At 48.5% G+C, this 26,142-nt stretch overlaps 2 protein-coding genes across 6 annotated transcripts in view; both read right to left on the minus strand.

Moving 5' to 3' along the window:
* Nucleotides 1-4,113, minus strand: part of SLC7A6 (solute carrier family 7 member 6) — a 31,066-nt gene extending 26,953 nt beyond the window's left edge. The window contains exons 1-2 of one of the 4 annotated variants that reach the window (XM_079116892.1): nt 3,847-4,113; nt 1,376-1,487 (exon numbers count right to left, since the gene is read on the minus strand). The gene's annotated coding sequence lies outside the window, so the exon portion shown is untranslated. Of the gene's footprint in view, nt 1-1,375; nt 1,488-3,261; nt 3,284-3,447; nt 3,582-3,846 lie in introns of those variants that run through there. The other 3 variants (XM_079116891.1, XM_079116893.1, XM_079116894.1) reach the window with 3 other exon arrangements.
* Nucleotides 4,114-5,994: 1,881 nt separating this feature from the next.
* On the minus strand, nt 5,995-25,302 carry PLA2G15 (phospholipase A2 group XV). 2 transcript variants are annotated; one of them, XM_079116915.1, is made up of 8 exons: nt 25,163-25,302; nt 20,620-20,670; nt 20,102-20,366; nt 16,529-16,685; nt 10,757-10,875; nt 10,425-10,523; nt 9,804-10,028; nt 5,995-7,861 (listed from the first exon to the last, which is right to left on the minus strand). In XM_079116915.1, exons 3-8 carry the CDS (start codon nt 20,226-20,228, stop codon nt 7,350-7,352), a joined length of 1,239 nt encoding a protein of 412 aa, XP_078973041.1. In that variant the 5' UTR covers nt 20,229-20,366; nt 20,620-20,670; nt 25,163-25,302; the 3' UTR covers nt 5,995-7,349. The 2 variants fall into 2 exon arrangements, with proteins under 2 accessions (XP_078973041.1, XP_078973042.1); XM_079116916.1 differs by having other exon boundaries at nt 7,617-7,861; nt 9,804-9,903.
* Nucleotides 25,303-26,142: the final 840 nt, after the last annotated feature.

Genomic DNA, 26,142 nt, shown 5'->3' on the forward strand with positions numbered 1-26,142 from the left:
TGTGAAACAGTATAATAATATTTCAAGGTAGAGTGAGCCAGACACGGCACACACCTGTAATCCCAGCTATTCAGGAGGCTGAGGCAGGAGGATCACAGGTTCAAGGCTAGAATCAGCAACTTAATGAGGCCCTCAGCAACTTAGTAAGAACCTGTCTCAAAATCAAAAATAAAAATGGCTGGGTATGTGGCTCAGTGGTAGAATGTCTCTGGGATTAATCATCAGCACCACACACACACACACAAAAGAAAAGAAAAAGAAGAAGAAAGAAAAAAGAAAACTGTTTTCATTAAATTATTCATTGTACCTGATAAGGTAAAATCTTGAAAAAACAAGAGTAAGCCCTGATTGCAAAGACAAAATACATCCAGGCATGGTGGCACACACCTGTAATTCCAGACACTTTGGGAGGCTGAGGCAGAAGGACTGCAAGTTCGAAGGCAGCCTCAGCAACTTAGCAATACTCTGTCTCAAAATAAAAAATAAAAAGAACTGGGGATGTGAATCAGTGGTATAGCACACCTGATTTCAAGCCAAAAAATGAAAGATATATGCAGGAGTCCCTGAATTGGATCCCCAGCACTGAAAAATAAGGGGGGGGCGGGGAGACAAAACAGTTTTTCTAACAGATTTTCATTTCATTTTAAAGAATCCTGCAGCTAATAAGGTAATTTACCTTATTTACTTAATTTACTTTATTTACTAAAATTTCCTGATGAAAACAACCATGAAACTATCATATGCAATTTTTAAAGGAAAAAACAGACATCAATGTTCAATTACAAAGAAAGTTTTAAATGTATTTATTGTAACTTCTAATCAAGAGACAAAATTCATATGACCCTTATGTTTGTCTTTTTACTTAGAATATCAGGAAACTCAAGATCAAATTCAATTTCCAATCACAGTGGAGAGGATGCCTTTACTTCAAGAGTATTTGCTACCTAGTCTTTCCCATGGCTTTGGTTTTCTCTATTGCTTTTTTTTTTAATATATTTTTTTAGTTGTCAATGGACCTTTACTTTATTCATTTATTTATATGTGGTGCTGAGACTCGAACCCAGTGTCTCACACATGCTAGGCAAGCGCTCTACACTGAGTCACAACCCCAGCCCTCTATTTCTTTTTGACAACCTAATTAAAAGTATCTTTAATTATAAACCACCATAATTACTTTTTAGAAAGATATATAATGTAAATATGTAACTTACTTGTATAATAAATTAGTGTTACATAACTCATAATATTAAAAGGAGTTAATGATGTGTAAGCCATTCTAATTAGTAATGCATTCATATTTTATGCAAATAACTAAAACTTTTATAAATCACAAAGATCAAAGAAAGTCAATAGAGAACAGAGCAACATTATTTACCTGTCACAAAATCACACTTTTATAAGTTGATTCATCGGGTAAACTACTGAGAAGAAAATGAAATCTCTACAGCAAGGGCAAATTCCATTTGTCTATTTTGGCCAGTTAATCTCTGCAACAAAGAATATAAGGCAACTTATCAATAAATGAACCTAGTAAACAGCAGCATACTTCTCTTTGTAAAATCTAGATTTTACATGCCAGGCCAGGCATGGTGGCACATGTTTGTAATCCCAATGGCTTGGGAGGCTGAAGCAGGAGGATCGAAAATTCAAAAGCAGCCTCAGAAACTTAGCGAGGCCCTAAGCAACTTAATAGACCCTGTTTCAAAAATAAAAAATAAGAAGGACTAGGAATGTGGTTTAGTGGTACCTGGGTTCAATCCCTGGTACCAAAAAAAAAAAAAAAAAAAAAAAAAAGATTTTACATGCTGGTTAGAGGCAACCCTTCATTTCTGAATTCCATCATACCCACATCAGGGTGTGACTGAAGCAATCAGCCCAAACTTCAAAAAATGAGCCTGGTCATCTCAAATCATACATGTCCAGGCAGCTGCTGCTCCAGAATCCCAGCTCCCATGAGCACTGTTTGCATAACTTTTGTAGAAACATCTCTATATCCTAGAGACTTCAGCAGGAAGCAGGAAATTTCCTTTACCAAGAAGTTCCATTTGATCTTCAGCAGAGAAAAAAAAAAAAAAAAAAATTTAAATCCAGCGTAGATGAATCACATATCTGGTATACATTTTTGGTATGCAATAAAACATATTCACAGCCAGATAAAGGGAGGAGGTAGAAGTGAACGAGATAAGAGAGAACTCAGGCTTGCGGTTTTCCACATATTTGCCAGGAAAAGAAAAATCAAATACAACAATTCAAATAACAGCCCAAGACTTAAGTCAGGAAGCAAAAGCCATCAGTATACAACCACAATGGGACCTTAGTAATGTAGGCAGCCTGGGCAGTTTCCTGAAGAGCCTCATCAGGTAAAAAGGGGCAAAAATGACCCCAGGAAGCAGTCACAGGCTTTAAGCCTGTTCTTCCTAGATCTTAAATCAGGGAAGAAGGCACCAGATGGCTGAGCATTCTGCTTCCTTGCTGCTAGATTAGCCGGCCGACTGGGCAGTTTTTTGTTTTTTGTTTTTTTTTCCCCACCATCAAGGACAGAGTTCTTTTTAATTTGTGTCACTAAGTACACAGACCAGTGCCCATGAGAGGCTCTCCAAGACATCTGTGAAATTAGATGTTGATTCCTATTTATACTGACCATTACACAACATGATGACCAGGCTGTTGGCTTAGTACTCAGTGGAGAATTTTCACAAAATGTTTCACCAATATCTCCTGACATTTATGACATGAGACGGTCAAATGAGATGACGGGATATAGAGACTCAAAAGAACCATTAATAACAGGCGCACCCTGTTCCTGGGCAACAAGATCACAGGCGCCAAGCCCTGACGCCCAGGCAAAGGTTGCAGCAGCCCCTGGAAGCGTCGTTCCCGCCTTGGCACAATTCCGTCCTTGCACCCTCCGCCCTTACACACTCAACGTGTCACACATCACAGGCTGTTTCTCACGACCGGGGTCTCACCTGGGGACAGCTTATTCCTAGTCTCTGACGCTTTAGTCTCGCACCCTCGCACTCTCCCTCGCACACTCAGGAGCCTCTCTCACACCCATGGTTTTTCTCACTTTAACAACACCCTTCCTCAGGTCTCGCACACTCACAAAGACACAACCAGACCCTGGGTCTATCTCTCTCTCTCACACACACACACACGTCTTTCTCACACTTTCTCACACACTCAGTCATACACACGGGGTCTCCCGAACTCCTGGCGTCACCCCCACGCTCCAGGTCCCCCAGGGTCTCCCGAACTCACAGCGTCACCCTCTCACGCAGCCGCCGCCGCCCCGCGCCGTTTCCGGCCCGCATCCAGCGCGGGGCGGAGGCGGCGGCGACGCGGAGCGTTCAGCCCCCAGGAGGCGGCCTCCGCCGCTTGCCGCCGCACGCCCCCGCGGCCCCGCGTCTCTGCACCCCGCCCCCGGCCTGCGGCCCGGCCCGTTACCTGCCGGTGGCCAGGCGCCGCCAGGATGCTCTGCCGCCCTGCCGCACGGCCTCCACGGCCGCTCAGGCCCCGCCCCCGCTCCCGCCACGTCACCCGCCGCCGGATCGCGACAGCGCGCGCTGCGTCGGGACAGGGCTCTTTGCCTGAGCTGCTGGCGGCGTCGCTTCCGGGCCCCAGAGGACGCTGCGACATCCACGATCCGGGGCCCCGGGGCCGGGCCGCTGCGTGCAGATTCCTGGGCAGCCCCCAGCTTGCTGAGCCAAGGCCAGTGCGGCCCTTGAGTTGGGCCCAGCCGCCCTTGTCTTGGATGGCCACTCCCAGACCCTGCTCGCAGTCACATGGGGCTTGGGGGAAGGGGTGCGCTCCACATTCATCAGGATGCTGCACGGGCCCTCTTACCTTGTTCCCATCGGGACCCACATCCAAAGGGACCTCAAACAGTTCAAAGAGCTCCCGACAGTCTCTACACCCAGGTTACTGCCAAGACACCTCACCTTGGGACCCCAGGAAGACACACCCGGGACTTGTCCTCACACACTTTGGTCAGACTCAGGTCCACTGACGCTCTGGCAGACACAGTCACTGCGGGTCTCCGTAGGGCTCTGTTCTCATCCCTCTTTGGGTAGCTGCGTCCTTTTGTCCTTTCCCTCTCCGTTTGGTCCTCCTCCATTTCCTTTTAGGACTTCTTTATTTCTGGTAGCTCAGGGGCTCTGTCTAGGACCTCCTGACCTCACTGGCTCCTGGGCCCTCCCCTTCGTTTCCTTTCTACCTCAAGCAATGAATCTTTTGGGCCATTCAGTCATTTCTCCTAGCCATAGGTTGACAACTGCACATCCTCTAGCTTCAGACCACACCGAAACCCTTGCTTCTCTCCACCTAGTGGCCCAGCCAGAGATGGGCAGCACCTGGGCTCTTCCTCTTCCCTGTCCCCAAGGCTACACTCCTTGGTTTTCTCTTGGGCCACAATAGCCTCCCAATCCCTATCCTGCTCTAACCCATCTCCGCAGGGTAGGAAATGATTCTAAAATACAGATTGGAATAGCTGTGTACCTCCCCTAAAAACTTTTCCATTCCCTATCCCACCCACCTGCCTGGGATAAGGAGCTCTTGATAATGCTTCCTTCCTGTGCCCTCTGCTTAGAACAATTTCCATAAGTATAAATGACTGTATATTCATATTTGGATCAGTAGGTCTGACCCTTTAACTCCAGGACCAGCTCTTCCAGCCTCTCTGGCTAAAGGGACTACTCTGGACACTTGTGTTACTTCGTAGCAGCCAGTCCACTTGTCCTTGAAACAATTGCATACAATAACCTGTTGACTTCCAAACCTCTGGCTTTTCTGTCTCACAAGCAATTACAGTAACCCATCAGCTGAAAGTCCACGGCACTAGGTGCTGAATCAGATATTCTCCAACACCATCAGTGCTCCACAGAACCACCCTACATATATATTTATTTAGCCCAGGAAATGGACTCAGGAGGGCCAGTACCCTCCCCAGGCTACCTGACTGGAACTGGAGAGCTGGAATTTGTCATCCTTTTACAGAGGGTAGTTCTGCAGCTGGACCTTTGTCCCCCCCACCCCCCATCCTCAATTCCTCTCTGGGCCACCCCTTTTTTCAAGATCCACTAACACAGTACTATAGTTGGTCCCCTGAGAGGGCTTGGAGCGCCCTCTAGTGGCTAACAGTGTATCAAAGTCTGGAGTGTAAGCTGAGGGGTTCTGTGGAAGAGACAAGAACTGGGGCTCCTAACAACCCCACTGGTCCCAGGCTTTGCACCACCAAGTTCAGGCTGGGACTTCATCCCTATGCATGTTTCCCTCTCTTTTATCCTTTGTTTGGGCCCATTTTCTTTGCCAATACCAGTCTCAGTCTAACCTCTGCCTCCCTCCGTCTCTGTTCCAAAGGAATACATGTGACAGGCAAATGAGGGAGGGGGGGGAAGGAACTCTAGTTTCAAAGGATGCTGAGACCTGTAAGCTGAGGGAGGACACAGTCTGGGAAGGAGAGTCATGTCAGTGACTTGCAAGACCGACCCCAGCTTTGAGGCAGGATATGGAGTCTGACCAGGCAGGAGCAAGGGGAGGACAGGAGGCCCATTCCAAGAGGAATGTTTCAGGTTCTAGTTTGTTGTTGTTTTGGTTCCAGGGATTGAACCCAGGGGCATTTAACCACTGAGCCACATCCCCAGGTCATTTTATATTTTATTAGAGACAGGGTCTTTGCTGAGTTGCTCAGGGCCTCTCTAAGTTGCTGAGGCTAGCTTTGAATTCACAATCCTCCTGCCTCAGCCTCTGGAGTCGCTGGTGTTACAGGCGTGTGCCACTGCACCTGGCCAGGTTTTAGTTCTTGATCTCAGGGATGAACTGGATTTCAAGAAAGGGGGTAGGGGGATGAAGCCGAAGGTAGGGCACAGAAGCCATGCTTTGATGCTTAGATGCCATCAAGACCCAGTAAAGGTCCAGCCCCTGATTACCTGCCTTAGTGTCCTCTAGACACTTCCACAACCTCCCTCTCCTCATGCTCAGAGTAGTCCAAGACACTTTACAGCATTCAGAATATTTTTATTGCCAGTATCAAGATACAGCCTGCTCAGAGCCCCATACAGGGCTCACCACTCAGGAACAAAGGAAAAGACAGATGCTGGGCATGTGTACCACATGGAAAATCTAGAGTTGTGGAACCCTTGTGGGTCAGCAACACAGTCCAGCCTGAAGGTGATTTTGGACCTAGGTCTCAGCCTTTAGCCAGGTGCCCATTTGGCACCCACTGCCACTAAGCAGGTCCAGAGTCTCCATCCCTACTATTACAGGGAAGCCATGCAGCATCCCTGGGGCAGACAGAAAATCCCTAGATGGGCCCTAGGCTCCTGGCTCTTGAGTCTCTAGGCTACTCCCTGGAAATGCAATACCACTCAGCTGCCTGTGAGGAGGTGCTGGGCAATGATCAGAACCGCCCCCCCCCCCCAGCCCTGTGCCAGCCCAGCTAGGCTCTAAGAGACCCTAGCAGGGTGGCAATGTGGTGTTAGGGTTTGTAAGAGGGCAGCTCAGGGCAGCTCTGAGCAACCATGGTTATTTCCTTCAGTTCCCTAAAAGGTCATGGCACCGGGCACTGCTCTCCTTAAACCACAGTCCCAGAGTCAAGGGAGCAAGCTTCAATACTAGGACTGACACAGCACAACCAAGGGGATCAGGGCTTCTGGGTCACAGCCCCCAAAACTGGGGAACCATCTGCTGCCTGATCCAGACTAGGCTGCTCCTGGAGGTAAGAGAGGTAGGAGTGGAGTATATGCCTCTGGGTCTGGGAACCATGGAGAACAAAACAAATTGCCCCTGCCTGCAGGGGGTATTAGGTTACCCCATGAAGCCATAGTCAGGCCACTGAGTCTACCAGTGAAGCCACAGGGAAGCCAGTAGCTCTAGCCACCCAAGGCCAACAGCAGGCCTACTTGAGGCCAGCAAGTGAAAAGGGTCACCTGAGGGTTACCCTGGGACCTGTGGGGCAGGGACCATTACTAAGTAATATCTCTCACAGGAAGTCCAAGGCCCAATGAGCATGTGTGAAAAGGCCATAGGGGTAGAAGGAATGAATAACCCCCAAGTTGGAGATGGGGGCCAGGTGCCAACCAGTCCACCCTGCAGAGCCCAGTTCTGAGGTCACAACAAATCCAGCAGCAGTAGCAGCATTCTTTCCATCAAAGGTCCCTTGAGTCCATGCTTATTTCCTCCTTCTTCACTACCACAGAGGAAGGATAAGAAACAGTGCTTCCCCAAAGCCCAAGATCCACAACCTTGAACGTTCAGTCACAAACTTTGCTAAACTTGTAGCCCATGACAGCCCCAGAGACTGGGGAAAACCCCATGGCCAAGCCATTCAGCAGCCCTGCCTAGCACAGAAATCAGGGCCCAAGGAGTACACGTTTCAGATAGGCTAGGGTGGTGGCATTGGCCAGCATCTCAATGTGCTCACTGCCTGGCAACTCCTGCAGTGACACCTGGTGCTCCTGGAGGCTGTGCCAGGCCTGGCACTGCAGGGCACTCTCCAAGTTCACAGTGCCATCACCATCACCAAAGCAGATTTTAGGGTCACGATCAGGGAAGTTCTCATAGTAGAAGGAGTCTGGTGTGGGGACACCAGTGCCATAGAGGCAGTGAAGCTGCACACCAGGTGGCATCATGGCTTCAACCAGCCCCTCTGTGTCTTGCCGCATGAGCCAGCCATCTTCAAAACCAATGTCCTGGAAGAACCGGTGATAATCCCGCAGTGTGTAGTTGGTTGTAGGTGTGTGTACAAACACCTTCTCAGGTGACCAGGTGTGGTTGTAGGGCAGCAGCCAGCTGGTAGAGACTGCAGACCGCTGCTGCTCCCGGATCTTCAGAGGCCCAATGACAGGGATACGGTTGTTGTCTCCTGCAGGGAGAGGGCTTCAATCAGTTCCATGCCAACAAACACAAATTGGATGGGCAGCAGGTTCACCACCACATCCTCTGCTGGACCCCAGTGGCTGAATCAACACTCTGGAATCTCTACACTGTTAATCATCATACCTACATTAGCTTTTATTATCCCCTCCCACCACCACCCCCTTTTATTCCTGGTACTGGGGGTTTAACTCAGGGCCTCCCACATGTTCCATCACTGAGTTACATCCCCAGTGCACGATCTCTCTCTCTCTCTCTCTCTCTCTCTCTCTCTCTCTCTCTGAGACAGAGTCTTGCTAAGCTGCCCAGGCTGCCCTTGAACTTTTGATTCTCCTGCCTTAGCCTCCCTAGTAGCTAAGATATTGTTTCCTTTTATTTTTGCTACATTTATTTGGGAAGCAGACATCCAAGCCTTGTTTGGCTTTTTGTTTGTTTGTTTCTTTCTTTTGCATTTCCTCACCAGGGATTTAGGCAGTACACTGTCTCCTCTTCCCCCTAGTGATTTATCATGTTTCCTACCTGTAAATGGTTTCCTCCTCCAAGCACATTATCACCACACCTGTGGGCATGGCCTTGCCTAAGGTGAAGCAATAGGTCCTCTCTATCACATTGAGCTTTTTCTCTTCTAAGGCTCAGAACAGAATTCAGCCAGCCTGATCTCATCCCATCTACCTGCCTGTGCAATGATCTGTTGGCCATGACTGTTGGAGACAGGGCAGGAGGGGAGACTACAAATGGAGTCAGCCCTTCACATACTGGAATGTGACACCACAAACACACCCATCATCCAGTGAGACCTCCAGGGATGAGCTGAACTTGGGAAAAAGGACCCCAATATCTGAAAACACAGATATCATAGGACTTTAGCTTTGTCTACAAGATCTCTGAGGAAAGGGATGCCCCTAGGGGTCATGGTCTTCCACCTTCCCATATCTTACCCCCACTCCTGGACTGCCAGTGCTGAAAACAGTTTTCTAGCATCTGAGGAAAAGGGGAAAGCTCTCAGGAAAAGGGGGAAGCCTGAACTCCATCATGGCTCCCAGTCCAAACTCAAGAGGTGCCCATGTCTGTCCCTCCAAGTCCAAGTGACTGTGATGTATCTGAATGTCTGAGCCTTGACCTCATCATCCAGTCAACTCAGGACACTGAAATGGGCACTGGGCCTGACTCAATCCCAATGATCAGTTGACCAAGCAAGTCAGACAGTGCTAATGACTGGAGGAAGAAAGCTCATGAGAATACCTGGTATGGTCCTGGCTCAGCCCTCAAAGTGAGGGTCCTCAGGGCTCCGGTCCTGGCAAAGGGAGAAAAACTTCTTCCTGAAGCAGGAAGCCCCACCCCATCATTACAAATAGAAAGTTCTGACAGTCATGAAAAGGCAAGTAAGTGGATTGGGGAGGAACAAATAAGGTGGTGACTTTCCCAACTGGCAGTCAAGCAGGCCCAGCCAGATCTGCACCTGCTTCCTCCCTGCATTGCCCACAGAGGCATCCACAGATGGCAGTACAACTCATAAACAGGAAATGGTGGTCCAGCCTTCCTCCTCTGGGGCAAAGGTGAAGATGAAGAAGTAAGAATGCAGGTGAGAGGGAATGAGAAGGTACCCCAAAGACCTTTGGGACAAAATAATTTCAGCCAGCCAGGCCTAGCAATGTATGTGCACAAGCATGTAGTTGTGTGACCAATAGTTATGTCACTCCAAGTACAAGGTGAGAGAAATGGATTACAAGGGCTATCAACTAAAGAAGTGAAATTAGGAGAGGTATTAGATTCTCTTTGGAAAAAAAAAAAATATATGAAAAAGAATGTTACTCTGGAGAAAGAAAGGTATTGCACCAAGGAAGTGACATGAAGGGTGTTGGCTTAGCAGGAAGGAGAGAAAGGAAGCATTCCTGGGACTGGCCACCCACACTGGGTCAGGGAGGTCTTACCTGAGGCCAGGACGCGCAGGGTCTTGGCCACGCCCCCCCAGGGAGCTCCCAGTGCCACAAAGGCATGGATATACTTGTCCTTCCAGGCCTGTGGTTGCCGCTGCAGAAAGTAGAGTGTGTACATGTTGCCCATACTGTGGGCAACCAGTACCACAGGGCCCCCATACAGCTGGTACATCTCCTCGATCATCTCTCGGAGGGCCAGGAAGTAGGGCCCGTTTTCATCTGCAGGCCAGAGCCAAGCAGTGGTCAGGTAGGAAGGGTCCTGGGGCCTGAATCACTGACCATTCCTTAGGCCAGACCCAGGACTAGAGGGTGGGGAGAGTGCTAAAACCCAAATGGGAGCAGTCTGGTTCCCCACTAGCTTCCAGAAAGGGAGGAAAAGGGGTTCCTTTTTCCATCAGTCTTACCAACCCTCCCCAGGGCTCAGAGGCTCAGAGGTCCTGGGATAAGGAATGGGAAAGAGTAGGACAAGATTGACCAGGGGTGTTGGCTGTGACCACAGGGGCCCAGAGATAGGGGAGGGCTCAGGGCCAAGGGGGAGCTCAAGATCTATAGCAGCTATGATTGCTTGTGCCCACCTCCCAGAACCTCAGGGAAGGAATAAGGGTGACTTCTTACTTGGCGCTCGGCGCCAGTCATAGGGGGCCCCTCGAACATCTTCACCCTGTGTGTAGCCCCAGCCCACAAGGCTCTCCACCATGGTATGGAAATAGGAACCTACAGACAGAAATACATAAGATTAGAGAAGGTACAGCTAATGCCAGACACCCACACCACCACTGCCACAGAGACTGTGATTTCTCCCAAAAGGATGTCTCTGGAGGAGGGCTGCAGAGATCTGTGCCCACACTGATCAGAAATAGTTCACAGGTTACCCCTTCAAACCAATGGGTCTCCTACACCTCTAGGAGTCCAGCAGAGGCCCCAACCCTAGCTCCTGGACTACATACCCACACTGCTTTTGCTAGGGTCCAGGAACTCCAATGAGAAGGTCTTCCCAAAACCAGGGACACGCACATCCACACCATCAGGAAACTGGGTGGCCCGGGATGTTCTGTTGTAAATCAGCCTGTTAGGAGGAAGAGTGATCTGGTGATCCAGAGACAACACTAAGCTTGGTGTGTCCCAATTCTGCCCTGTGAGGTAAGAGATATGGCTCAATGGCAGAACTAAATCCCCAACTACCACAAGAATGCCTAGCTTGCCTAACACACACAAGGCCCTGTGTTTGAACCTTGGCATCAAAAAACAAAACAAGGAAACTGATACTGGGATCTGAATCACACTCCCCTCTCATCCCCAGGGTTTAGTTAGATGTATAAAAGAGACTAAAAAGTAATAAAGCATAGATAAGAAGAACTACATCCAAACAAGAACCCTTCACCAAGGCTTACTCCAAAGACTAACCACGGAACCCCTATCAAAGCAAAATTCCCTTCCCTCTAGTGTCATTCACCCCAGAATGAAGTCCTGGACCAATTAGAAGGAAATGCCAGTCCTAGCTCTGCTGTGAACTTGGACTCTAGAAGGCAGCCCACTCTTACTGGCTCCCATCACTCCCTCCCTACGGGTCTAGCTCTTGCCACCCAACAAAGCGTCACGGAGAAAAGGAGATGGTGAGTGTAGCACACAACTGAATCAGACAGGGACCCCACTCAGGGCCTGAGGACTGTACCTGCTATGTGGGTAGGAGGATAGAAGGGTAGGCAAAACCCAGAGGAATGTCGCGGGAGATGAAGAGACAGAAGAAAAGCCTTATGCAGACCCATATGGGTATAGCTGGGCCCAATGCTTTGGGCATTAGACCCAGCAGCCAGCCTCATCCCAACCAAACCAATGACAGAGGATAGGAATGAACCATGTCCAAATGACTTGTTCAGTATCCCAGGGATATGGATGGATGGATATATATATATATATATATATGAAAGAGAGAAAGATATTTTGTACATCTGTGTCTATATATATTTCACCTGCCAGTGACTACAACACACAGCAAATTCCTAAAATCCATGTATGCCAGTTGCTTGAGATCCCTAACAGCCCTTTATTAATTTTCTATTGATACAGATAATTTCTATAGCTGCAGTGCAAAACAGAAGCAGACAAGAGGGACTCCCACTTCAGGATTTAATACGTGACTGCTCTACCCTCTCCCTTCAGGTAGGGAACTGGCAAGTCCTAGAGGAAAGATGAAACTGTGGGGGTGGGGGCAAGATGGAAGAAAAGTCTTGTGCCAGGCTAGGACTCCTACTGTGGCGTTGACTGACACCTTGAAGCAAATATGTGCAAGAAAATGTGAAGTTATTGCCACCCCCCTTAAAGATCAGCCACAGAGGCTCTCTGGTACTTACCACAGGCTGTGTTCTTATACCGATTGTATACAAAGAGGAGGCAGAGTAAACCTACCCTCTATACACCTCAGCCCAGGCCTTGTGCCTGGCCCATATTATGAATGGGGGGACCAGCCATAAAAAGCTGACAAGAGCAAAATGAAACTAAACTCCTATCTCTCACCCTGCACAAAACTCGACTCAAAATGGATCAAGGACCTCAGAATCAGACCAGAGACCCTTCATCTTATAGAAGAAAAAGTAGGTCCAAATCTTCAACATGTCAGCTTAGGCTCAGACTTCCTTATCAGGTCTCCCATAGCACAAGAAATAAAAGCAAGAATCAACAACTGGGATAAATTCAAACTAAAAAGCTTTCTCTCAGCAAAGGAAACTATCAGCAATGTGAAGAGAGAACCTACAGAGTGGGAGAATATCTTTGCCACTCATACTTCAGATAGAGCACTGATTTCCAGTATATATAAAGAGCTCAAAAAACTCTACACCAAGAATACAAATAATACAATCAACAAATGGGCTGAGGAAATGAACAGACACTTCACAGAAGATGTACAAGCAATCAACAGATATATGAAAAAATGTTCAACATCTCTAATAATAAGAGAAATGCAAATCAAAACTACCCTAAGATTTTATCTCACCCCAATTAGAATGGTGATCATCAAGAATACAAGCAACAATAGGTGTTGGAGAGGACGTGGGGAAAAAGGTACACTCATACATTGCTGGTGGGGTTGCAAATTAGTGCAGCCACTCTGGAAGGCAGTGTGGAGATTCCTTAGAAAACTTGGAATGGAACCACCATTTGACCCAGCTATCCCACTCCTCGGCCTATACCCAAAGGACTTAAAATCAGCATACTACAGTGACACAGCCACATCAATGTTCATAGCTGCTCAATTCACAATAGCCAGACTGTGGAACCAACCTAGATGTCCTTCAATTGATGAATGAAGAAAGAAACTGTGATACACACACACACACACACACACACACACACACACACGCAATGGAATATTACTCAGCTCTAAAGAATAATAAAATTATGGCATTCACAGGCAAATGGATGAAATTGGAGAATATCATGCTAAGTGAGATAAGCCAATCTCAAAAAACCAAAGGAGGAATGATCTCGCTGATAAGCGGATGATGACACATAATGGGGTGTGGGAGGGTGGCAAGAATGGAGGAAGGAGGGACTGTATAGAGGGAAAAGAGGGGTGGGAGAGGTGGGGGGGGGGAAGGAAAAAATTACAGAATGAATTAAACATCATTACTCTATGTAAATGTATGATTACACAAATGGTATGCCTTTACTTCATGTACAAACAGAAACAACATGTATCCCATTTGTTTACAATAAAAATAAATTAAAAAAAAAAAGAAAAAAAGCTGACAAGATCCCCAGCAATGACCCAAATAATAGGTCCTGAGGGCTCATTCTCCTCATTCTATAGATTGTCCCTATGGCCACCCAACAAAGTACAGAAAATTGTTAAAGAAAACCAAATCAGGGGCTGTGGTTGTAGCTCAGTGGTAGAGCACTTGCCTAGCATGTGTGAGGCATGGGGTTTGATTCTCAGCACCACATATAAATAAATAATAAAATAAAGGTCTACCGACAACTAAAAATACATTAAAAAAAACCAACAAAACAAAACAAAAATGAAAACCAAAGCACTTTTGTTGTAGATGAAAATCTTAACAGGTCAGAGCTCAACGAAGGCAGACAAGCCTCTCAGTCAGTAACAGCCCACACCTCCAGTTGGCAGTACCTAAGGCCATGTCTTCAGCACAAAAATAGAAATACAGATGAACAGTCCAGAAATAACCCTTATCACACAACAGTCAGACACTGAGGAAGAAAGAGTGAACAAAGTAGGCAGCATAAACAGGGAAAGCAGGGTGCCTGGAGAATTAGCCAGCAGGTCTCTGGGAAAAACTTTTAATTTATGAAAATTTATCAGACACAACTATGTTCTTGCTCCTACTACTATAAAGATAGTTATAATTCCTGCCCTCGGGGAACTCAACGTGGGAGGGAACTTTAGCCTGGAGTCACAATTTCTGAGTTTGAATTCTGATTTTGCCACTTATTAGCTGAGTGACTGGAGTCAATTTTGTAACCTGTTTAAAAAATTTTTTTTAGTTGTCAATGGACTTTATTTGTATGCAATGCTGAGAATCGAAGCCAGTGCCTCACATATGCTAGGCAAGTGCTCTATCACAGAGCCACAACCCCAGACCCAATTTTGTAATTTTTTTGAGTTTCCAGATTTCCTTAGTCCAGAACTAAGAAAATCTTAGTTTTTGAGGTGCTAAGGATGGAACCCAGGGTCTTGTGCACGCCAGGGAAATACTCTACCACTAAGCCATACCTCTATCCCCTAGAAAGCAAGGTTAAAAACAGCACCTGGGCTGGGGAGACAGCTCAGATGGTAGAGTATTTGCCTCACAAGCACAAGGCCCTGGGTTCAATCCCCAGCACCACAAACAAACAAACAAAAAAACCAGCACCTGTTAGCTTGGTGTGGTGGTGCATACCTGTAATTTTTGATGGGAGGCTGAGGCAGGAGGATCACAAGTTCAAAGCCAGCCTCAGCAATTTAGTGAGGCCCTAAGCAACTTAGTGAGACCCTGTCTCAAAATAATAAATAAAAAAGGGCTTGGGATATGTCTTAGTGGTTAAGAACCCCTGGGTTCAATCCCCAGTACCAAAATATCCTGAGAAATGGATCATTTGGCAAGTTCATTGTGTGATGTTATGGTTAGAGATGAGGAGTCCCTCCAAAGCTCATGTATAAGACAATGCAAGAAGTTTCAGAGATGAACTGACTAGGCAATGAGCCTTAACCTAATCAGTATATTAAGCCACTTGAATGGATTTAACTGGGTGGTAACTGTAGGCAGGTAGGGTGTGGCTGAAGAAGGTAAATCACAGGGGTGTGCTTTGAGATATATACTGTTTGTTTTTTTTAATCTTTTAAAAAATATTTTTAGTTGTAGATGGACACAATATCTTTACTTATTTTTTTATGTGGTGCTGAGAACTGAATCCGGTGTCTTATACGTGCTAGGCAAGTGCTCTACCACTGAGCCAGAACCCCAGCCCCCAGGTATATATTTTTTCCCTGCTCAGTGGAGCACTCTGCTCTCAATCTCTCAATCTCTGCTTCCTGGTGCCATGCTTCCAGCTGCTTTCCTCCACCACACTCTTCCACCATGATGTTCTGCTTCACCTCGGGCCAAGAGTAATGGAGTCAGCCATCTATGGACTGAGACCTCTGAAACTGTGAAAGCCAAAATAAACTTTTCCTCCTCTAATTGTTCTCAACAGGTCTTTTGGTCACAGCAACAAAGAAAGTTGAGTAAAACAACATCATAGAGTATATTTAAACTCAATGTGGCCTCTTAGTGCAATCAAGAGATTCAGCAAACACAAAATGTATGAGGCTACTTCTGGTGTAACATGACATTATTTCACAGTAAACCATATTTTTTATAAGTATGAGTACACTCCAAAATAACAATAAAAATATCATGTAAGTAAATACATAAAACAGTAATATAGTGATTTACTATTATTATCAAGTATTATATACTGGGTTATTTATACCAGCATTACCATAAAAGTGCATAATACATTTCAAAAGTGCATAATACATTTTATTATTAGGTTAGATGCTTACATCACTAGGTGATAGTACTTTTTTATGATATAACTTTCTTAGCTCCATTATAATCTTATGAAACTACCATTATATATGCAGTCGTTATGGAATAAAATGGCATTATGTGGTGTAAGACTGTACACAAAATATACAAAATTAAATATGCCTATATTTAATTAAATATGCCTATATTTAATTTTGGGGAATCATCGTTTTAACATAGTTTGGCACTTGAGGATTAAAGGAAGCATTTATTTGGCCTGGGGAAGGAATGGCAGAGAGACTTCATACAGAGACATGGAGACAGCATATCCCAAGAAGAATAAGCAGCTACAGAGGCAGTTGTGACCAAGACCCAGGCAAAGGGAGCAGTAGAGCCATGTTGAGGTTATGGATAGGGGCTGGGTAGGGCATAGAAACCATGTGTAGGGTCTGAGGGGCAAGGACTAAACTGGAGATCAGAGGGACAAGAGCAACAGAAAGGGGAAGAAAGTTCTCCCTGGGACAGTGCAGAGGTGGCTGACCAGACCAGACCAGACCAGACTAAACCAGATCAGAACAGACTGAGGGCCTGGGGAGGGAGAGAGGTCACTGACCTCAAGGTCTCTTGAGGTAGTGATGAGAAGGAAATTGATTCTGAAGGCCTCCCTGGGCCCCACTGGTGAGTGGTACCTTGTCTGTGTGCCCCAATCCCCACCTGATATTGTCAATCCAGCAGTCAATGATGACAGGCAGCAGCAGTTCGAGGTTTAACCAGAGAGTGAAGTAGCTGTCGGTCCTCTTGGAACAAAGGTAGTGTACTACCGTCGGCTTGTCCAGCTTTGCTTCCAACTGGTTGCCCAAATCACCAGGCACTACAGGGGTACAAAGGACATTTGTGAACCTTGGCAGGCTGGAGAACCCCCAAGAACTTTGAAGTCTACAGCAGGACTCCCTTCTCCCCACAGAGCCATGGACATAATGGCAGACCTCTGCGATACCACTCTGCAAATTCATGTTCAGGGCAGGAAAATCAGAAAGCAGGGACCTTGACATAGAAGCCAGGGTATCATCTTCATGCAGATTAGCTTTTACTGCCGTAGGGCACACAGCAGTACAAATGAAGCCTGTGGGTACATACCCTATGGGAGACTTGGGAGAGACCTGACATGTTTGTGGGAAGGCCCCTAACACTCTTCCCAACTCCAGATAAAATAAATCCCCTAGATCTACATTGGAACTTCTTTCTAGACCATTCAGATTATTGGAAGGGGGTTCAGGGTATAGTCACTTCCCCATGCTAGGCTTCAGTTTCCTTATCTGTCAAATGACATCTTAGCCTGAATCACCCCCAAACATATACATGGTTTCTTTTCTTTTTTTCTTGTTTCTATAGTTAATGGCTCCAGCTAAGAGCTCTGACTAGAAGAAGCTTGGAGACCCCTCTGAGTTTTTCCAAACCCCTAGAATTTGGCAAAGACTATCGCCCTGTCATTAGATACAAACCCTAAAGGCTTAAACTTCTGCCGTCTGAGGCTACCAAAAAAAAAAAAAAAAAAGACGGATGAGGCCTTGTTTACCCTGAGAAAGAAAGCAGGAAACAGGATAGCACTGCACTGGGGCAAATGTACCAGGCAAAACTGAATCTGCCAGACAAGACAGTCTAGGACAGGCTCATGGGAGGGAAGCCTACACTGGTACCTGCGAGCCTACCAAGGTCCCCAGGCCTTGCTAAAGGCCAAAGTCCAATAAAGTTCCAGAGGGTAGATCATCTGGAAAGCCCTAGCAAAGCTGGGAGCTGGCATTGGCGACAGCTACCCTGAAACAGCACACAATTCCAATCACAGCCTATTAAGGATGGGTGTGACCAGATCCCAAGGGTGACTTGACTACAACCCTGCAACCTGTTCAGTCCACAGAGCCCTGAACCCCTTGTGACATGCAAGCCCATCACCATTGCTTTACTGCCCAGCATTCAATGCCCTTTGAAGTCTATTTACTCCTATTGACCTTTTCAGGCCACATGTGTCCCCATATGCCATGTTCTCAACACTTCCCAAACACAGACCCATTTAGGATCCATGAACACTGATGAACAGCCAGCACTCAGCCCTCCTAGACATTCACAGGGTACTGACTAAACCCAGCCCAGCACAAGGTATACCCTTCCTGTGCACCATTCCAATGTCTTCAGGTGGAAGACACTTCCCTTCATGATGTGGGTGCAAAGGCAAGGAGTCTCCAGTATGGAGACAACATGCCTGTGGACTAGGCAGGTCACTGCCTCCAACAAAGGGGAAATGGCTGAAAGAGGAAGTCACCAGATCTGCTTTTCCCAGATACCCTTTGCCCTGGTCAAGCTGCAAGGCCTCTAAAAATAGCAATGGCCACTTCCCAAGACCCCCGGTGCCTGGAACTAGGGCAAGTCATACTTGGGCCTTTTGCCTCAAATAACCTTGGGAGGGGTTATCTTTATCCCCACTTAACAAATAAGGAAATGGGCTGAGAAAGGTGGAATCGGTTTGACTAAAAAGTTTCTTCCCACTTCTCTGGCTTCTGCTCTCTCTCCCACCAATTTGGTACCCACCCCTAGAGGATTCATCTGCAAGGTCAGAACTTTGCTTGGGGCTAAAAGCAGTTCTGTCACTGCCTGCCACGGAGTCTCTGAGTTAACGCCAGTATCCTGACTCCCTGAGAAAATGGGCGAGTTAGTATTCTATCTGCTCAGGCTCCTTTTAAGATCTGAGGCTCTTCCACTGACTTAAGATAACTAAGGATTGGACAAATTAATAAGTGCAGTTAGCATCAATTCAGGCAAAACGGGTGCTGTTAGCCACATACTTCTCAAGCCACACCCCTCATTCTCAGAACTCCTTAGCCCACACATGGCTTCCTGTGGCCCCCAGGATAAAGTCCATATGACCTGATAAGTCACAAGCCCTACACAATCCACTCCCCCTTCACATGCTCTTTTCTAGCCAGCCCAGAGAGCATTCACCTCTCTCCTGATCTGTAGTTCCTCTCCCTGGAAGGAATCTCCCTGTTTGATCATAGCTCCATCATACTCCAGGAAAACTTCCCCGATACCCACTCATCCAGGTTGGCTTTTCCAGCAGACTACATCTCCAAGGATCATTTGTTAGTCTCACCCTGGAAGCTTGGGGAGGCAGGGCCAAGACAGCACAAATCCCAAGGTAAATCTGGGCCCAGAATCCCCCTGGAGCATTTCCTGACCTGGAACTTCTATTGGGGCCTCCTGCAACCATGATGCCTATCAACTCTACTCTTCTGAGATCTGCATCATCCCCATTAAAATACTCCCAGTAGAAGAGCAAGGGTGGGCAGTGGGAGAGGGATTCAGTATGTAAGGTATTCAGTATGTAAGGTATACCTCAGTGTGCCTTCGCTTTCTGAAGTCCTGGCAGGCCACTGACACACAATCTCGAAATGGGAAATATGGGCTGAAGGAGGCACCTAAGACTGCCCCATGAGAGGTCTGATCCTGGCCCACCAAACACAAGGAAACACTGGCTCCTGTGTAGTTGTCAGGGCTTGAACCAAGGAGGGAGTGAGCAGGGGAGGTCACACAGTCCCAACAGCCTGGTCTAACTAGGTCTAGCAGGGGTAACAGTACATGCGTGCTCCCTGACACCTGTTCTTTACAGTTGTCCCAACCCTTTCCGCTGTCTTCAATAATCCTGTCTCCCTGAGGCCTCCTCCCTTAGGCTCATTGCCGCCCATTTGATAAACTGAGGGTAAGGGAAAATGAACTTGGTGACCAGCTAGAATAGCAATCTTTTCCCCAAAGACCTTGCTTCCAGTAGTGCCCTTTGAAACATGGAATGCACCATAGGGCTGGAAGGGTTAAAGGTAACAGCCTCCTAGCCAGACCAAGGCCAGTGAGAGGCCAACTATGAGGAAACCCTGCCCACCCCCACCAGCCCCAGGAGTGAGGCCCATCGGTCTCTTTCTAGCTAAAAAATAGGGATAGGGTGAAGCAAAGCTTGGGACTAAAGTGGACTGATGTAGACTGATGGAGTGGGCAAACGGGCGGTAACTCTCCCACTCACTCCCATTTTTTTTTTTTAAACCAGGGGCAGGTAGTAAGAGACTGACCACACCCTTGCCCAGAATGGCGGGAGGTGGACTGACAGACCCAGGTGACAAGACGGACACCAAGAGGACCCCCGCCCCAGCGCCCATTTCGTGGTTAAAACAGATGCAGACCGGAAAGAGGCCCGAACGTCTCCCAGTCCTGTTGGACCCACCCACCACCAGACGCACGCCTCACCCAGCACTACTGGGGGGTGACGTGGGGCCTGGAGCGCTGGGTCCGCAAGCAGCAGCAACAGCAGCAGTTCAAACAGGAGGCCACTCGGAAGCAGGGCCTTGCGGCAGGGACAGAGGCGGAGGTCCATGGCGTGCGGCGGCGGCGACTGCAGGTCCGAGGTGCGGGTTCAGCGTTCTGAGCTCGTGCCTAGGCCGGGGGTGGCTAAGCGCTTAACTCCACCGACCGCGGCCACCCTGCCAATTAGGGCCCGCCTCCTGCAAACGGCCTGCCAATAGAGACTCGCTCTCAGACGCCTCCCTCCCTCCCGAGCTCGCGGCCCCGCCCTTTCCCACCCCCGGGGCTGCTCCCGCCACCGCGCTGCGTGCCGAGAGCATCGATGAGCCCATCTAGGCGCCGCCTGGCTCCCTGCTCTCAACCCGACACTGGGCAGATCCCCCTCACCCGGTGCGTACCCAGCGGACGTGCACGCTGAGCAGCCCTCACTGGCGCCTCCCAAGCCTGGAAGATCGGAAACCTACCTGGCCACCAGAAGGATACCGGGTCCAGAGCTCACAGTGACTTAACTACCCCTGGCAAAGCAATAAGAGGTGAAGTAAGTCCAGGGCAGTTCTTGGGTCCTAGGTGGTCGGTACAATCCCCACACCAAGTCTTCCCAACTTACCCCGACGGTACCTGGGTTTAGTCACCCGACTCAGGGATCCTCTACCTATATCCCGACCTTGCGGTTAGGGATGGAAGTCAGCCCGTTTGGTTTCCACGTAAGGGTTTTGGAAAGTGGAGGGTGGAGTAACCCCACTAGATGAGGCAGTTCGGGAGCGAGTTGGGAATGGTCGTGAGCCCGGACCCTGCAGAGGGAGAGGGGCATTAGGAGCTTGTGTTGCCTTCTACTCCACTTCAAGCAAACCTGGGGACCCAGAGAGGGCACAGACTCCCTACTCCAGGAATCTGGAGCAAATAGAGTGGACAAAGACTGGACAGCAGCTGGTATATCAACACCCACGCCTCGTTCTGGGATAGAGAGACCAGTATGTTTGGGGAATGGAGGTCATAGTCTTCCACACACACCCTCCCTGGGGCCAGCTACACCCTGTTCATCCCTGCGTGGTCTTAAGACCTCTGTCTCACCACTTCCTTCTTGGTAAGCAGCTGACCCTGCGTTGAAGCTGATCTCTATCTTGGCCTGCCCCTGGGTTCATGTGTGAAACTTGGTGATCAGGGTAACCTCCTCTCAGGAATGTCCAAATATCCCCTACCTCAGGGCCTGCCTTCCCTTCCTTCACATCTGGTATCAACAGAAGATCATTGAAGACTGCTCTTGAAGGCCTAGTATGGGAGACCATAGAGACCCTTCTGCCAGGGCTAGGGAAAATCAGAAGCCCAAAGCCAACAGTTAAATGGGAGAGAGAAGGGATCAGAGGACCTGCATAGACTAGAACTCTGGCCACACTAAACTTCTTTTTTTTTTTTTTTTTTTTTTTAATAAAAAATTTTTTTAGGTTGCAGGTGGACACAATACCTTTATTTTATTTATTTATTTTTATGTGGTGCTGAGGATTGAACCCAGTGCCTCACACATGCTAGGCAAGTGCTCTGACACTGAGCTACAACCCCAGCTCCCACACTAAACTTCTTGACAGGCCAGCAGCCTCAGGTGACCATGGGCCCCTGGAAGGGTTGCCCTGTTCTTAGGAGTTCACTGATATCTCAATTCAGATATTAGGAACCATGACTATTGGATGAGGGATGGCAAAGCCTGGTCAGCAATGACCCTTGCTGGCACTGTGAAGGGTCAGATAGTGAGGGTCCCCACTTTTACTCAATGACTCTACCATCTACCCATTCCCCCTGTCTGCAATCCTAGGGTCACGCTGGACTCTGGATGCCATTCTGCTTCTCAACCCCACAACCTGGGTAATCACCAAGTCTTGCCAGCTCTACCCATCCCATAACCAAATTGCCTTCATCCCCACAGTAGCCTCTTCGCTGGTGTCCCAATTTATGCCCTTATTCCTGTGGATTGCTTTCCAAATGCCAGACTGACATCATTAAACATTAAGTCACTGCAAAGGCATAGTGACAAATGCCTGTAATCCCAGCTACTCAGAAGGCTGAGGCATGAAGATGGAAAATTCAAGGCTAACCTCAGTAACTTAAGGAGGCCCTAAGCAACTTAGCAAGACCCTGTCTCAAAAGTTTAAAAAGGGCTGGGAATGAAACTCAATGGTAAGTGCCCCTGGGTTCAATCTCTAGTACCCTTCCCCCTAAAAAAATTAAGTCAAGTCCCATCACTCTCCTCCTAAACCCACCCACAAAACTCCTATGGTGTGCTTCTCAATCATAGTGAATGAGGATCCTGTAGCCCTGTTTCTACAACTTGCACTCTCCCTTCTCCCCAGTTGGCTTATTTCTAGCCTTAATGGCTTCCTTGCTGCCTAGAACAGGATGCAGTCCCATTCCTCAGAACTTCTGCACTTGCTGCAGTGAAACTACCTTGCATTCCCCAGTTTGGGAGACTCTGAGCTCTACATTCAGGCCTCAGCCATAAATGATCACTGGAATTGAAACACCCCTCACCTGGATCCTTATAATACTACAATGGCTGCAAGAGCAGGCTTTTTGCCTGTCTTGTTCCTATCATATCCTTGGATACTAGTTACTTCCTGGCAGTTTCTGGTACGCAGCAGATGCTTGATACAATTTGAAGGAATGAGTGATACACCTCCACGGCACCCCTCCACCTTTCCAGTACAGGATCCTGGAGCTTGTCAGACCTGGGGGAGGAGATAAAGTACTGAATGGTCAGCAGGGTTGGATGTGGATTCTGGAAAAGATTGGGAAAGAAGAAGGGTGTGCTTGAAGAGAAGAACACATTGAGCATAGACCAGTAAGTGTAATAAACACAGAGACTGAGGAACCAGGCCATTTGTATTGTGTGAGAACACAGACAACAGCCTATGCTGCTCCTGTTACTGGACCCTGCATTTCCTCTCACCATCCCATGTTCCACGTTCCCCTTCATAGACCAGGTGGGTGCTGGGCTTGGGTCAACCAAACCCAAACCAAGGCCTCTAAACTGGTTTGGTGATCATTGGAGGCCAACTGATTTTCCCTCAGCAGCCCTTCCTGAAGTAGAGAGGCCAGACTGATCTAAGCAGTGGTTCAACACAGAATCCTGGAGACAAGAGGCCCAGACCAGATCATCTGACTAGGTCTAGGCATCAAGGAAGGCTGTCCAGAGGAAGAATCACTAGAGATGGGCCTTGAGAGATAAGTCATTTCCCAGATCAATAAAGGGATATGTCTGTACGTGAGTGCTTCTGCAGCCCATGGATCCAAAGAATCAATGTGTCTAGGGTACAGATTAGGGCAGAGTGAAATAAAGATTGAGGACCTGAAAAACAAGCTTTAAAACTCGGCCAATGTACAAGGAGCCAGGAGCTACTAGCAGATTCTAAGCCAGACGGAAGGGCCTAGAAAGTGGATGTCCAGGGCGTCTGCATTTTAACCTCAGCCCTAATGTGCTGCATGCCTACAGGTGCACGTTCCTGCCCTTTGATCATCACCATTGGGTTCTGACTACAGAGTCAGCGCGCCCTCTGGTGGTTTCTCAGACGCGATTCTGCAAAGATGCGGTGATGGGAACCTCGGGGGAACCCAGAAAGCTAGTTAGTTACTCTGTTGACCCTGGAGATCAGGACCAATAATAGCTGGGAGCCGCTGGTCCACTGAGTGCCGGGACAGGTCTGAGCAAACAACTGTGGATCTTTGCGGTGGCCTCCAGCGTCAAATCTTGTTCCACAGAGGAACCTTTTCTGGACAGTAAGAGTCCCGGGAGGACTCTTTTTCACTACTTAGGAGAAAGATATCACCCTCCCCGCCGCGACAAACCTCAGCCTATACTGCTCGGGCGTCCCCGCGGCCGGAGCGCCTGAGGGCCGACTGCCTTTAGGACTCCGGGCCAAGAGACCTCGAAGGGCAGTTTAGAAAAGACCTCTGGCCTTGGTTGGGCTGGGTGGGGAACTTTCTTACCCCTCTCTCAGTATTTATTTCCCATTTGTTCATTCATGATTCATGAACCCTAGAAGCAGAAAGCAAGGAAGTTTGGGAAGGGGGATATTTGAAGTTCAGAAATGTCAAATGGTAGAATGGACCCCAGATGTGAAGGGAGGTACCTTAAGAGGCAAAAATTGGGAGGAAAAGCACCAGCGGGCTGGGAAGGAGGGTAAAGACATACAGGATATTCTACTGCAAAGGCCCTGGAATATCCTAAGACAAAAGAAACAAGCTACAGGACAATTCATTCAGTCAGTGCCAGGCTTCATGGTATATGTAGGAGAAAAGTCTATGTCCTGGAAGATAGGATGTTGGATGGAGTGGGGGAGACAGTAAATGATTAATAAATCACATTATAAGTTGGTTACATGAGGGAAGCACAGACTGCTTAGTAAAAATGGGGTGATCCAGAAGGAGGCACATGCAGATAAGGAGAGCTCAACAAAATAAGGGCCCCATGCTATTTGGAAGAATTTGGTTTTTTAAGAAGAGCCCAAGCGTCAGGAATAGTCTTGGGGTGCGAGCAGCTGGGTGGGGGCGCAGGGATTTGGAGGAGCTGCCCTGTGCTGCTATCCTGGGGCCTGAGGTTCACCACACAGTGGAGACCTGGTCACACATGAGCGTCTCTCTAGTGGGAATGGGTTCGAGACCACCAGGGATGCCACAACCAACTGGTCACCTAGAGAGGGAGACTTGTCGGGCGTAGTGAAACTCGCAATGACAAAGAGAACAGCTCAGAGTTTGGAGGTTGAACGAATGGGGGTGACAGGAGGGGCCAGACAGTGACAAGCAGAGCAGGGAAAGCCCTGCGGGGACGCCAGGACTGCTCAGTAGGAGCCGACGCCAGACAGGAGGCGGGGAAGGCCAGATGCACGCCTGGGAAGTTTTAGAAACGGATATGGAAAGGTAGGGTTGCACAGGTAAAAGGGAGGTGGTTGGAAGGGCACAGCCCAGAGGGCGGAACTCCTGACAAAGGTGTGCTCCGGGATCGGGAAAGGAAGGGCCTACCTCGCGGTTCCGTTCAACCCCAGGAACAAACAAATATTTGAAATTCCAAACTTGGGGGTGGGGCCAAAGAAGCTACGTTCTCCCCTCCCCGCGCGCAAGATTCGCTTAGCTGTTCCGGGAGTGGGGACACGCGGGCAGTCGCCGGGATGGGCGGTCATAAGAAGGGTTGCTGTGCATCACTGCAGTCCTTGGGGAACGTTCTAGTCGTCCCAGGGCCACCTTCCACTCCGTCCGGGTCGCCGGGTTGCGGCGCCAGTCACATCCGGCCCAGAAGCCTCAGTCTCTTCATCTGCCTACTGGGGACACGCTGCAGTGTGGCAAGGCCTAGAAGGCAACCCCTCCATCCTGGGTTCCCCTCTCTCCTTGGGCTGCGTCCCTTCCCTGGATATGAGCTGGGGTTGTGTCCACGTCCTCCGCTCTCTTGTTCACTGGCCCAAACGCAGGGCCCCAGTTTTCTGAACGTGCAAGGTGCGGGTCCAGCGTCAGACGCGGGTCGGGTTTGGCAATTCCACGTCTCTGCCCCTTCCAGACTGCAGCGCTTCCCGCCGGATTACAAGTTTCTCAATCACTTAATGGGAATTTAGGGAAGTACTGGGCTATCCGAAAACGTGTGGTAAAGGAGATTCACCAAGCCGCGGGGGGCGAAAGGGACTATTTGGAATTGGGCTGTTGACCGGAGATGGAGAAGGGATGAAGTCCGCAGCCCGCTCGCGCACGTACACATCACCGCTAGCCCCTATCGCCAGCACACTCATAATCTACAGGAAATCCGACTGTCGTCCAACGGAGCGACGAAAACAGGCAGGCGCCCCTACGTGAGGTAGGACAGAGGCTCCAGGTCTGGACCATTCGGCTTAGCCTCGTCTAAAGTGCTGCTCTCGGGGTTTGGGGAAAAAGGGATTCCTCCTACCCCAGCGTTAAGACCGGCCCTCGCATCTATGCGGACAGATCGTTTGCAGTGATCTGTGGTTGACTGCCCA

Source organism: Sciurus vulgaris (assembly GCF_902686455.1).
Source record: "Sciurus vulgaris genome assembly, chromosome: 17".
NCBI lineage: Eukaryota > Metazoa > Chordata > Mammalia > Rodentia > Sciuridae > Sciurus > Sciurus vulgaris.